Here is a 14,887-nt window from a genome sequence, read left to right as displayed (position 1 = left end):
AATACTGCATTCAAAGTCTTTCATTATACACAAGTTCATCATCCTACAGCTGAATGTAGCCTGCCAGTGTCAAATTATATTATTTTAATAATAAGCTGTGATGTCTAAGCCTGTACTGTAAACAGCATGTAAATTATGTAAGTGGAGAAGGAAGAGCTAACATGAACTATATGTCTGAGTAAACTTATCTGTAGGTGCGTTACGTCATGTTTTATGAGGTGATCTTTAGTTCCCTTCCACCAAAGAAGAGCAGATATTCTGACATGTCGGAGCAGAAAAATCTCAGGTGTGTGATTATGTAAGTAACAGTGTTGTTAATATTGTTAAAGTTTTTTGTTCATTTGTGCATTTCCTGCTTTGACAAGTCAAAACGTCTTCCATGAAAAAAAAAAAAAAGGCCCTTTTGTTTACCTGTGACATATTGAAGCACTGAGGCAAGAATACAAAAGACTACTTTTAGTGATAAATAAATAATAAATGTAATAAATAACAGATTCAGTTTTTTTCTGTGTGGGCAGGGCTTTACTATAAAAAATAGCAATCAGATTGGCATGTTGGGAAATAAAATGATAAAGCTTTCTTGTTAAGTTATGAGACCAATATTTTAGTGAGAGTTTAGTAAGTTATGTTTATTTTGTGAAACTTGCAGAAAATTTGACAAATAAATGAAAACTCCAAATACTCAATTAAGTGTGTTGACATCTTTTATCCTTATTAATGTCCTCACTTGGCCGGTGGAATAAAGTGAATGGATTTGATTTCAAGTTTTGTTGACTGCATTCAGTAGATCTTGGCTGCATGGTTATGGATGTGGGTGACATTAATTGATGGCTAATATTCAACAAAAGCAGAACAGGATTCATTGTGATATCAGGCAGATCCAGTTACTGTGACGGACAATGAAAGAAGCAGCTCAACTCAGGAGTTAATGGATGTTAAGGTTATTGTGCCCTCAGGTAATGGGGACAGAAGAGTGTGGATGAATGAATACAGCTGATGTACAACACTTGTTTCCTGGTCAACGTACTGTATGTGTCAGATGGTAATAAAAAAGTTGCAATACAAACATATGAATCAGTTGGTAAGAAAGATGTTCACAGTAAAAATCACAGCTGCTCCAGAGCTGAATGAAACAAATACGATTCATGAGAGATGAATTTCATATCATGTAGAAACATCCATACCCTGGGCAAACATCATTCCCCCTTAAGCTTTAATACCCAGGATTAAGAAAAAGTAGATCTCAGAGGTTTCCTCTGGGTAATAACACACTCAGATACACTTATGGCTACTAAATGGGCAAATGGACAGACAGGATACCCTCTTTATGCTAAGCTTTGTGTAAGCTCATCTCTATGCCATTGTTCAGATCAGGGTTCCTGGAGGGGATCTGAGGGGATTTGTGGTTCAGGTGACAGCTGTAGGAGGCAGGGTGTGCCTTTCTCTCCATGTCTGAGATGATGTGAAGGAGACCTAATTTCTTAACAAAGAGTGGTGGCCTCTGGCAGAAGTGAGGGAATGTGACGAAAAACATAGTGCTTTTGTGAATAGAATTATCGTGGCTTTTTTAGACGCTCTTGCATAAAATGGCTGAAACAGTTCAGCAGGTGTTAACATTTTGGTTGTGTAATGTCTTCATGGTTGCCATAAGATCTTGCTGATGTAGGGGTTTTTTTTATAGTTTCTTGTGGACTTATATTCTAATCAATCTAAAATAATAATCAGTCCAAACAAAAGAGCAGCAATATGATCTTGTTTAAAGTCTAAACTATAGTGGCAGTTTCCCTGCAAATTTTCTTTAACTAGAAACAATAGGGATGTGATTCAGGGAAAATTTGGACACTTGCCTACAAATGATGGCAGTTGAGGTCACTGCTGAAATGACAAGTTAAATTTATAGCTATTTGACATAATGTTCCACCAGACCAGAGACCCTTCATATAGGATCACCTATTGTTCCATGTCTGTCAAATGATCTGGTTATTGGATCCAACCAGCTTGTGTTCTTACTTTTCCCTTTCTTCTCTGTGGGCTTCCTGCCGTTTTAGCCAGAAAAGGGGGCCAGTATAAATGTGCGTTATGGAGGAGGGGTGGCACTCTATGGCCATCCACGCAAGGTAAGGAATAACTTTTCTAATCTCACAGTTTTGTTTTGGTTTTTTTTTTTGTTTTTTTTATTTAGGTGACATGAGAAATTGATTAAATCGTTTTAGATGACCAACTCTAACTTCAGTTGCGATTTGATTTATTACATAACCATCCTACAAACATCTGTACTGTTGCCAAATGCTATTACTACATTTTAGTTCTTAGTACTTTCTTACATTTCTCATCTTACTGCAACACTTTGTACCAAATATAAACGTAAAAAAGTATTTTTGATTCCTCTGAAGATTCATTAGATCAGACTGTCTGAGCAATGAAAACAAAATATGCCCAGTAGCTGTGCACTATCTAATGATACTACGGATTCAGAGAAATCATCATAAGTCTACAGATAGAATATAATTTCAAATCACTTGTCAAGCTCATTCAGATATAATTGAAGCTGCCACTGATGTACATCATATTTATTCATAAGGCTGCTACTCTCTTCACTATCGTCTATGTGAGGACTTGATTTAGTTGAATCTCAACACACAGAACTTTGTATAGTTTTTAAAAGGTTTTCCTGATGTATTATACTGGCACTCATGTCTCAAATAGAGCGTTTCTACATTTCTGCAGTGGTAGTGAGGACATAACTAGATTCTCTCAAGTACAGCACCAAAGTACAGTTTTGAGGTATATGCACTTTAATTACTTCCATTTCATTGCACTTCAGTAAACTCCACTACTACATTCCAGACAGACAGAAAACACTTTTTACTTCACTACATTTATCTGACAGCTTTATTAGCTAATTTTCAGAGTAAGATTTTACGTAAAATCTTAATTTTACGTAAAAGCTTAATCTGAAAAGCATTTTATAAAATACAGTATAATGCAATGTTAGAAATTAAATCAGTGGTTCCCAATCATTGACTTGTGATTCTATATATATATATATATATATATATATATATATATATATATAAAATCTATATATAAAACAATAGTAATTTTATTAAAGACACATTTCCCTTCTAAACAGTTTGAAGCCCAGACTGCAGGACAAGTACTATTACTTTTACTGGTTGTTATTACTTCCGCATTTATGAATGTAGGACGTTTACTTGTAATGGAGTATTTTTCTTGTATTGGTATGTTTACTTAAATAAAAGATTTGAGAACTTATTGAATACATTTCATTTCGAGCTTCTTTTCGAGCACTTTAACATGATCCACCTGGGTGGAGATTAAGTGCATGTCTGATTTCTGTCATCTGTTTTTTCCAGCAGTTTGAGGACAATGAGGCTGATCCCCCTTATATATCAACTTGCCACACTCCTTCTTGTCCATGCTCAAAATGCTTGCATCGGACGATCCACATTCAGGAGTCCAGGTCAGTGAAACGAGTAGCACTCACACTCTTTGCACCTCAGCTGCTGTTGCTATGGAGAGGAAGCCAGGGAATCATGGTGATTTCTAGGGGTAAATTCAAAATCCTATACTGTTGAATTTGTAAACCAGGCACATCAACCATCTAAAACGGATTAAAGTTAAATGATGTTAACTGCTGTATTGTCAGGTTTTTTTTTTTGTTTAATCTTCAGCAGTTAGTGCCATACATTAAATGTCTTTTAAGATCTGTCAATGATGATTTAACCAGGAGAGTTTTATGTCCAACCAGGCTGTAGAAATGTTCCAGCTGTGAGTCACATTAATGATGTCTGAATGGATGAATGAATGGGACTTAGCAACTCCAATTTCTTCACTCTATTAGACCATCTCTGTGTCCAACTGCCAAACTCCACATCTCCACTTTGTAGCACAGGCTTCCTTTTAAAAAATATTGAATCTCAAGACCAATCAGAGGCTTTTCTTTAGTGGTTCTTTTGAAGTGGCACTTTAAGAAGTCAGTTTTAGTGTTATCTGTCCCTCGGGAGCAGGTCGAGTTGATTCTGGTCTCATCCTTGCTCTGCGCAGCTAACTCAGACATCCAGGTCCTCTGTGGCTCTCGAACAGTGGACCTTCAAATCTTGTTGTGTCCCATCTATTTCAATGGATATAATGAGTCCCTGCTGGCCCTCAACTCAGAGCACACCAAACAGCAGTGTAAAGGGACTCCTGACTGGACGGCCGACCCACCTGTTGTCAAATTCAACTTCTCCATCACAGAGGATGCAATCACTGCCTGCTCCAGCAAGCTGACAGTAGGTCACCTAAGCCTGAAAACACTCAGCAGAAGCCACTCACACAACAACAACAAACTTAAACTCTGTTTCCTCAAAGGTCAGTCAGGAGGTGGGAACTGGACTGTTTGCAGACTTCTCCAATGTCCAGCACATCAACATCTCAGGCAGTGTCTGCTCGAAGGACCCCGGCACAGGAGCCATTACCTATCACCAAGAGGTGATGTACAGGTTCTCCTGCCGCTACCCTCTTCAGTACCTGGTCAACAATACTCAGATGAGCGTGTAAGTGCACACCACTTCAGTTGCTGCTGTTTGAAAATGCATGGCACTGTGCTCTCGCTTTGCTCCTCAAAGATAGCCCAAATTGTGTTTTGATGTGGTGGTTGTTGTTGTAATCTAACTTTTTATCTTATCTGTATTACAGTTTTTCTCAATCGTTTTGATGCATTTCATTCATCAGAAACATCATTCTCACAACTCTCTAAAATAATCAAAACCTTTTTCACGTGTTGAAACATGCAGAGTCAGTTAATCACTTCAACACTGTCACTAATGAATTAAACCTTTTCACCAGCGCTTGAAGACTTAGACGACAAATGTTTTGATGTTTTGATAAAAACCTGACTTACTTTAGAAAAAGAGAACTGCAAAAATATAGAGAAAAAAATGTTCAGACACAACACTGTACTACAGTTACAACAGCAAAATGTTGGAAAAATAACTATATTCTCTGTCAACATTGCGTTGGTGTTTATTGTACCAACCTCTCAACAGATCACTGTCCTGTCACTGAAGAACAATGTAGGGAGAACAGAACAGCTTTAGATATAGAACATGGTGTATCCAAAAAATGATGAAAAAAGTTTGAATGTAAATACTTGATTTTGAGATTGTCACAACCCGGCTCAAGGAAATGACAAAAAGGGGCCACAAATGCCAAGCACTAGTTCAAAACAATAATCAATTTATTAAATTATCAAAAATGGGGGCGTTAATTCTTATCAGGGCTTAAAGAAAATTTCTGTGCAATGCGTTCAGGGGTTAGCTGTAGACTACAAGCGAGATGGATGACAATTGTGGTGCATATCGTGATCCGTTTCAGAAAGACAAGAACACCAAATCTAATTGTTTCTGAATCCTCATGTTTACTTTTTCCAAATGGAAGAATTAAAGCTGCAAGCAGAACTCCTGCACACTTTGGGGGTGCTGGCAGTAGGCCACTTAAAGTAGCTGCGCATCATAGTGACCATCGGACACCGTGCTCACTGGTTAAGATTTCCTGATTGAACTGTGTGGCAGCTTTTTCATATGCATTCTTAATCTGTCCACTAGGCGGAGCCAGAGACCATGCACGCATCAGGCACACATGTAGCGCTGTATGAGACCACACAATTAAAATGTCATGTAAATCAAATGACTTTCATTAAAGAGTTACTTCCTGTTTTCAGTAGGTGGCGCGGTGACAATGGCTTAATATTATTATTTAGATATCTTCAGAGTGAGACTGTCATCAAACGTGAAATTTGGGGAAGATTGGACAATATATAATAGAGTTAAAGCCACTGAAGATATTGTATGTTTGTTTGCATTCTTAACTTTTTCCACCAGATGAAGCCAGAGACCAGGAAATAAGCACACGTGGCTTAGTATCAGAAAACACAATGGAACACAGAAATTCACTGTAATACATAAGCCGTTCAACAGAAACAATTTTTACAGTCCAGCATCATCTAGGTGTAAAGCATACTCTGACCATGTTTGGAAAAGATTGGAGAAAGTATATTAGAGTTATAGCGACTTCGGATTTCAGAATTCACCGCACGACTACAGCCACACCCGCAAACGAAAAGCCACAATTTTCAGGAAAGAAAAGTATTTTCTGACCACCTTTGATGAGGGTCTGGTCCACCTGCTATGAGTAGTACATGAAATTGTAGAAAAAATAGCATTTCCTGTTACCACAAGGTGGTGCTATGATTGTAACTGAATATGAGCATGTAGATGTGTTCAGCTAGGCCCCCTTACCAACCACACAAAGTTTGGACAATGTGTGCTTGAGTGAGAGCGAGTTGATTTCTTCATGGCGAAGCATTGAAAGCCGTGCCACCACAGACGTGTTGTCTCTCAAACACTTTGCATTTTTTACATTGCTAAGGTCTCAAGCTGAGATCAAACCAATAATGATATTGGAATTGGAGAATATGTCATGGACATATAGCCACTTAGTGTTTCATGTTCACATCGTCGCCAGAGCCACACCCTTAAATGAAAACTCACAATTTTCACAATAAAGCATCAATAGGGTCTAAGGGCATATGTTCTGACCCTGTTGGTGAGGGCCAGGTCAAAGTAAATTTGAGGAGTAAATTAAACAGTAAAACATGATTTTACATGCTGCCATTAGGTGGCGCTATGAGTATTACTAAATAAGGGCATGTAGATGTGTTCATGCCGGGACTCTTATCACACATCTAAAGTTTGGGGCAGTTTGGACGATGCAACATAAGTTATAGTGAGTTGATTGTTCATGGCGAAGGATCGAAATTCGCCATGCCATCACAGACAGGCTGTTCCGCGAAAACTCACAGTTTTTATTATAACACCCATTTCTCAGTTGGAAACCATAGTCTGGTAATTGTATCCAAGTCCAAGCTTAACTTTCAAAGCCATTAAGAATAACCTATCCAATACACCTATCTTTCAAACTTTTCAACGCTTGTTTCTCTGTTGGTCTTTAAACAGCATGCGGCATATAATAAGCCGACTGTTCTCAAAAGTTTGCGATGATGATATGAAAACAAAACAAACAGCCTATTCATTGCAGTGCTTTTTCAAAGTAGCGCGGTCATGTGCATTATTGAGCTGACAATTCACAGAGCCAAAGTCTTTTTTTAAGATTTTTTATTAATCAAGTAGGTCTATTTGATCAATACAAAATATAGGGTTCCTTATGGCTGTATACATATGTATATATATATATATATATATATATATATATATTTATATATAACCATATTCTTGCTACATGACAGTTAAAAAAATACGCAAGAGTATTTTCCATAGACATAATTATCTATCCTTGAATATCCTTGAAAAGTGCCAGAGAACTGCCGTGTTCTTATGTTTAATATATTTTTATTACATTTTATTTGTAATAAATGTTTATGTTAATGAATTTTTAAGTTCAAGTCCATTTTTCACTTGAGCACAAGACAACTTTACCTTCAGGGACAATAAAGTTAAAGTCGAAAATTTAAGAAATCTAAGTGAAGTTGATGAATGAACCTCACACTGGCTCGTACATAAGAAAGTATCATGTTACCATATTTACTTTTGCCTCATGGAGCAGCCTGTGTCCTCAGAGAATGATGACCTGATTTTTATTTCTGTAATGAATTCAAGGTCGTTGACAGAACTTTTTTTTTTTGACCAACAGGTCTGGGGTCAGTCTGGCAGTCAAAGACAATAATGGGAGTTTCATCAGCACGCTGAGCATGCGAATGTATTCGGTGAGTAGGAAAGCCAGTCATTTGAGGATTTACAACAATCGTCATCACATGGCACACACACACACAGTAGGCCTTTTTCATCATTCATAGTAAATAATAAATAATAATTAAACAGCAACTCCCTTGAGTCTCCCCCTTTAATCTCACAGTATAGGATAGGTTACTTTGTTCATAGAAGGTAAGAGGAATAACATAAATTTAGGCTCCTGTGTTTAATTTCTGAACATTTCTGAAAGTTACAGTGATTTTGAACCAACTAACACCTATAATTTCAGGCAAATAAATGATGATGAAATGATTTCTTATCTTTATAATATTATTATCTTTATCATTTTATTACAACACCCTTCCCTCTCTTCTGTTATTGGGCTTTAAGGACAATAACTACTCCTTCGATCTACGGATCCCCCCGGGAGGCCTTGAGCTAAAGACCAGGATCTTTGTAGAAGTGAAGGCGTCCAACCTCACCAACAGGTTATGTTTCAGCAACTCAAGTGTACTGATTGTGTGGTTTGTTCTCCCTAAACATTAGACTTATTTGCTCAATACAGAACATACTGACATTTTGATCCTAAATATCAGGCAAAAGTGTCAGTGTTCTGTTTGTTGTCCATGTTAACTCAGGGACACAAGTTTAGGGGAGACTGGTGACCGTTGCAACATATTTTGCATTTCTCTCAGTAACTTAGAGGCTATTTGGACTAGACCAACCAAACTTATAGCCTATATTATTTTATTTTAGTAAGCTTAAATGCACTGTTTTACAATAATAATATTTATTATTTATTTATTATAAATAATATCTTATTTATTTATTTATCTTAATATTTAATCAAAGAACAGTTGTGTTTTGTTTTGCATAGAACATAGGCCTACTTCTTTTTTATTGCATATGATGAACAGAACGGGCAAATACGGTACATTATAAGACCATGAGAGACTGATGAAATAATTTCTTAAATAACTTGTTTCTATTCACTTACAAGTGAGCAAAAAATTAGCAATTTTTGTTGCATCTGCTGTGCTATGGGACAAAATTAGCTGCATATTTTGCCTATTTTGAAGGAAAAGGTTAAAAAGGTCTGTTTTGATTTGGCTGCTTAGCTTGAGGACAGTTACAACAATTTGTTGCAACCGTCCCCACCCATCAGCCATGACAGAACATCATGTGCCAGCTAGACACATGCTAAACACATCACTTAGAAGTCAACAAAACAATTATTCAATCTATGTTTTGATTCATTCATACCAAAGATCAGGACAATTTGACAACAATACAGCTCATGCAAAAACATTTACTTTCACACAGCCAAAAATTTTTTCTTTCACTAAATGTGAAGATGCTTTGTGGGTGGATTGCTGTGGACCCACAGAGATTCAGTGTCAATGAGTGGTGGGCAAGAAACAAAAAGAATACACGTCAAACAACAGTCATGACTACGTTAAGGCAGAGGTAAAATGAGATATCAGTTTTTGATTTTCAATAAATTTGCACAAAATTCTAACATGTTTTTATTTTGTAGCTATGGGTTACTGAGTGGGGACTGATGTACAAATTTGAACCAAAAGTGCAAAAAGTGAAGGGGTCTGGAGACTTTCTGAAGCCATTATAATTTCACCTGAAAATGGTAAAATTCTTCTTTGCAGATTCAACGTGCTCCTGGACCGATGTTATGCCACGACCTCACCTTTCCCCATCAACACCGCATTTCACAATCTCTTTGTCGGGTGAGTCACCAGACTACAGAGAAAAGAGAGGAGAGATGGAGAGAAAAGAGAAAAACACAAAGAATTTTGACCAGAGCTAATGTTTAGAAATAAAGGTACACTAACTTTTCTGAGCATTCAACATGTACATGAACATGGTTCACTTGGTAAGTGTTTGACTTTTTCATTCACAGGAATTAAAATTTTACAATTTACCACATACAATATAATATGTATGTATACATGAAATGTTTCCCAATGTTAATTGGACTATGCGTGAACAACCTTTAAAGGGTCAAGGGTCACGTTATCTGTTTTAGTGGTAAAATCACCTGGTGACCAGGTTAAACCGAAAGGGGTCCCGTCCGTTAGTCGGAATTTCATAATTTTGTCAGATTCAAACCTGGTAGAAAACTCTGATCATTATCTGTCCTCCTGTGAAGGTGTGACCGAGATGGCCAGACAGTAATGGGAGTCAACGGGCAGCAGCAGGAAGCTCGCTTCTCCTTCGAGGCTTTCCGCTTTGTCCAAAGCACAGAGGAGACTTTCTCCACTTACTATGTGCACTGTGCCACCCGGCTTTGTATGAACTCCTTCTGCCACAATCTGATTCAGGTCAGACTCTGCCTCCACACACACATATCACAAATGCAAACCTTTTGCCAGTAAAGAACTTTTAATTTTGGACAAATATTTACATCTCTGTATTATGTTCAGTTATGTTTAGACACTGAACTGAATGCTTTCTACGATATCTACACATTGCAACTACAGTGAAAAGAAAAAGTAAATGAATCCGTCTGTGGTTAATTGATTAGAAAATGTGATTTGATCTTCATCTAGTCACAAGTATTGACAAACACAAAGTCCTTAAGCTGATTTCACACAAATAACTATAATCGTTTGTGTCTTCATTGAACACATCCATTAAAGATTCACAGTGCTGGTGGAAACAGTAAGTGAAACCTTGTATTTAAGAAATGGTCAAACTTCGTTTGGTACCAATAACCCCAGACAAGCTCTCCCAGATAATATCCAAAGGGTTCACTTGGAAAAGATTTGACAAAAACTCCAGGCCTCCTGCATGAAAGTCAGACATGCTACACCCCCAGAATTCTATACCCTTCGTTCCATCCAATGGCATTGGTTGTAAGTTGTAGGTGCAGATAAATTCAATATGGGCATAATTGCTTTGGATACTCGGCTACTCAAATGAGATGCTATGAACCTAGAGATATAGTTTTAATGTACAGTGGTTTGTGTATATATAATATATATACACACATATATAAATCAACTATTTGACCTGTAGAACTGCACCAGCGGCACCAACTCAAGAACGCGCCGCAGCATCAGCGACAACCAGGGCACCATAGTGAGTGACATGGCCACCATCAGTTCAGGCCCCATCACCACCCGCTCAGATAACGGTGAGAACCTGAATGGTCTGTTAGCATTCAAAGACACTACTATAATGAAGGCACAGTTACATGTTTGTTGAATCATATCAGTCTGCATAAGTTGATTGGAGGTTTCTTTTGTCTTCTCACAGACTATTTGCTGGCATCTGGAGGTATGCATACACTGTCAGCATGAGCTCACGTCCTGTATCCTGTAATTTTATCAACCGAAACAGATGCAACAACAATGCCATTTTGGTTTTCCTGATAATTTAGACAACTTATTAAAGCCCCCAGGGAATATAGGGTGTAGAAGTAATGAATGTGTCCGAAATGAAAGGCCAGACGGAGTCCTCACCTGGAAAAGGTAAACCCTGTTTTGGAGGCTATCCTGAGAGGGGAAGTTGCTGTTGAGTTCTTTAATAGTGGGCTTTGATCCAAGAGGATTTTCAAGCAGTTTCAGCTGGAGGGATTTCATAGTGTTGCTCTCAGTTGTTCACATGATGGAAATAGTTGACTTTTTTTTTTTCCCATACTTTGTTTATTGCCTTTTTGTTCATTTCAAATAAACAGCAAACTTTTATAAAAAATCATCCCTCCAGCCCTCAATACAACATTCTCAGTAAAAAGAAAGACTTAAACATGATATTAAATATAATGAGTAAGTGATTATAAAGCCATGTATACACCTGGGTCTGCTGCCAAAAATAAATGAATAGATGGATCTTTAACTGCAGATGAATGATCAGGGGAAACAATTGGCTTGACAGTTAGATACTTAAATGTTGTATATACAGTAAATATAATGTGCAGTGATGCTCATCAGTATAGAAAGTGTGCTCAGCTCTATATGGTCTAATCTTGCGTGTTTCTTTCCTTCCCAGGAACTCTGCAGACTCATATGAACAGCACCATGCTGGCTGTTTCAGTCGTAGCGGGTGTTGTCGGAGCCATCTGCCTTACTCTGGCGGTTTTCATTGTTTACCATTTGTACAAGTCCAAAATCATTTCCAGAGAGACAATTCTGTGCCCACAGGAGTGACAATGGGGGAAGACAGCTTGAAAAGGATTGTGCCGTATTTCATTCATTCATACACGAGTACAACAGAGTACAATACTGTAAATGAGTGAGAGCAAAAGTCGGAGGTCATTCAATAACCTGACTTTTGCATTGTTGGTATTATCATATACAACAGCTTTCTTGAAACAAGCATAAAATAGGAAGAATTCAGATAGATGTATCTTCTAATCTAATCTTCATTTACTTTAAACGAAAAAAAATCTGTAAACACGGCAAACGAAAGTCATTTTAACAGTTGGGTATGTTTTAGTGATATTAGGTTAATCATCTCCTCACAATTCAGAAAGAGACAACTGCACTGACAATACAATATAAGCTTTGTACACTGCTTTAGGCTTTGGTTTTCATCTTATACTCTGATGTTGGGTAATGGATTTGTGTGCTGTTACTAGAGCATGGTGATAGGTACTGTAGTTCACATTAAGGATTTTTTTTTTCTATTAAAAACGTTCATATGTTTTTGTATTTCTATTTCTAATAAAAGGTGTTTGATAAGATCTTTATATTTGTTATTTTATTCATGGTTGAATTTCTTGCGATTTTTTGGAAGATGTAACAAAACTGATATATACTCACCGAGTATTTTAGGTCTTGGATTCCACAAGATGTTGGAAATGTTACTGAGATTTTGTTCCATTTGACATGATTGCATCACATCATTGGTGCAGATTTGTCAGCTCCACATTCATGCTGCCTATCTCCTGCTCCACTACATCCCAAAGGTACTCTACTGGATTCAGATCTGGAGACTGGGGAGGCCGCTGAAATTCACTGAACTCACTGTCATGTTTAACCTCCTGAGGCCCTGAATCCTCATATGAGGACATGCTTCACCTCCACATTGCTGCACCTTATACTTTATTCTGCTTAACGTAGACCCGTTGCCCTCAGACACCTTTGCCACCAACTAGTGGTAGCAAACGCACAACACACCTAATGTAAAAACAAGATGGCAGCCATCTCAGCCAAGTCACCCTACAGCCGATCCCAACAGAAGTGGACAGGGTACAAAACCTCATCAAATTTTATGGCTAAAACTTGATTATTTATACTCTAATGTTTGTAGTTTGATATGGCATGCAAATTTGACAATATTTAGCAATAGTAATAAGTATAAATATGAATTACTCATTTGAGGACATTGTGATTTTATTACTGTTCATTCAGAAAAGAAGATGTAAAAGTAAGGGCACATAGTTTCTTCACAAATCTTCTCAAACTATCAGTTTACAAGAGTATAAATAGTTCTTGTGTGTGTGACAGAACACAGTTTGAGACCAATGGTATTTATATAACCCAATAGGTCATGAAAGGCCGCAACTTCATACGTATCGACACAATACACATTTACAGGTTCAAGGAGAGCAGAAACGTGTGTTCAGTTCACTACTAGAAATATTTATTTAAAAATTTGATACTGCAGCTGCAGCCCTGGAGAGCAAAAGAGAACAAGGTTAAGTCCAGAAAAAGTTTTATTCAACAAATCTAATAAATAGCTAAAACAGTAACAGCTAAAAAGTTACAGACTCCAGTATGGGTTAAAGGTGGTATTTATGAGTCACAATAAATCAGACAACGTACTCACTGTGGGGAGATTCTGTCGAATACCCCAATAGAGACCACAACGTGATCACCTGGTGCTCGCTAACACTGCAACTCACTGCAAGCAGAAACAAATCTACAAGACACGCAAATGACCACCACCACTAAGCTTACCACACTGCATGCAAGGTGGAGCCCACACATACTCCCCACAGCTCATCCTGCTGCCTGAAAGTAAATAAAACAAAATAAAGCGTGAATTTCGGTTGGTTCCTGTTCACAAAAACTATGGTTTAGTCACCCTTAGGGGATAGGCCAGTGAAACCAGGCAATATGGGCGCACTGGCTCCAACAAAGCAAAGCAAGTGAGGCCAGACCATGTAGATGAATTGGCACAGGCAAGCAAAGCAAGGGGGCCAGACAAAGCAGCAGTCTGGCACTTCAGGAAAACATGGTGAAAATCATTAACACATACACGAACGGCAAAAATACCTCAAAAGGGAATAACCATCCTACCATACCAAAATATTTTTTTACCACGCTAAATCCGGGGCTCAAACTGGAGGGAAAGCGAAAGGCTGAATTTTCTAAAGGGTTAAATCATTTTATCTTATTAGTGATAGGCCTACGTTTAATCAAACAAAACAGTAACCTATGGCCTACCTTTTCTACACGAGGCTGCAGAGCATATATTAGATAGGACCAATCAGCACACAACTTCTTTACATCTGAGTAAACAAGAAACCTCATTAGATTTCTGATCGACCCACAAAATCGTTCTGTCTCCCCAGCATTGTTTCTACCTGCACACACCAAGCAGTCCTACCACACATCTACCAGGATTTAGGCAAAGAGGCACTGATTGCCCATTTGCATCTTGATATAAAAGTTTACAGTCATTGGTTTTGTACAACCATGGAAGCTGTCGGTATATCCTTTAGAAGCAGGGGACTTGACTGGTAAAGTAATGAAGAGCTGGGTCAACAAAGTACTGCAGAAGCTACCAAGTGATCAAACCACGAAATAGCAAGGAAAAGGTGCCTCGGCATCAGTTACAAAGGGAGATGAAAAGGTATGAATAGTGAAGTGGTATGAATACAAACCCATTTGTCTACCAAAATCTTGGTAGTTCGCTGTCTACCAAAGCTTGGTAAACAAATTGGATGATGAGTTACTACCAGATAAGCGTCAGACGAAAAATGTGGCCGGCGGCTCCTCTGCTTGGCCCTGCAGCTCTGCTGGATCACGTGTAGTGGGCGATGAACCAAGTCTATTCACTTCTGTCTGGCTCGTCCCGCAGTGGTTCGTCTGGTACCTCGTCCTGGACCGAACCCTCGCTCTGTCGGCCCGTGTTCCTGCAGCAGAACGTAC

General features: G+C 38.1%; 1 protein-coding gene across 1 annotated transcript; it reads left to right on the top strand.

The window, feature by feature from the left end:
- Positions 1 to 3,390: 3,390 nt before the first annotated feature.
- si:ch73-261i21.5 (zona pellucida-like domain-containing protein 1) lies at positions 3,391 to 12,286 on the top strand. The gene is made up of 10 exons (XM_056397971.1): positions 3,391 to 3,484; positions 4,069 to 4,295; positions 4,375 to 4,559; positions 7,714 to 7,786; positions 8,163 to 8,260; positions 9,434 to 9,514; positions 9,937 to 10,108; positions 10,806 to 10,938; positions 11,046 to 11,066; positions 11,763 to 12,286. The coding sequence occupies exons 1-10, from the start codon at positions 3,391 to 3,393 to the stop codon at positions 11,933 to 11,935; spliced, it is 1,257 nt and encodes a 418-aa protein (XP_056253946.1). The 3' UTR covers positions 11,936 to 12,286.
- Positions 12,287 to 14,887: the final 2,601 nt, after the last annotated feature.

Source organism: Seriola aureovittata, chromosome 15, assembly GCF_021018895.1.
Source record: "Seriola aureovittata isolate HTS-2021-v1 ecotype China chromosome 15, ASM2101889v1, whole genome shotgun sequence".
Lineage (NCBI taxonomy): Eukaryota > Metazoa > Chordata > Actinopteri > Carangiformes > Carangidae > Seriola > Seriola aureovittata.
Note: the sequence above shows the minus strand (reverse complement) of the source record. Positions and strands in the feature narration are given on the sequence as shown.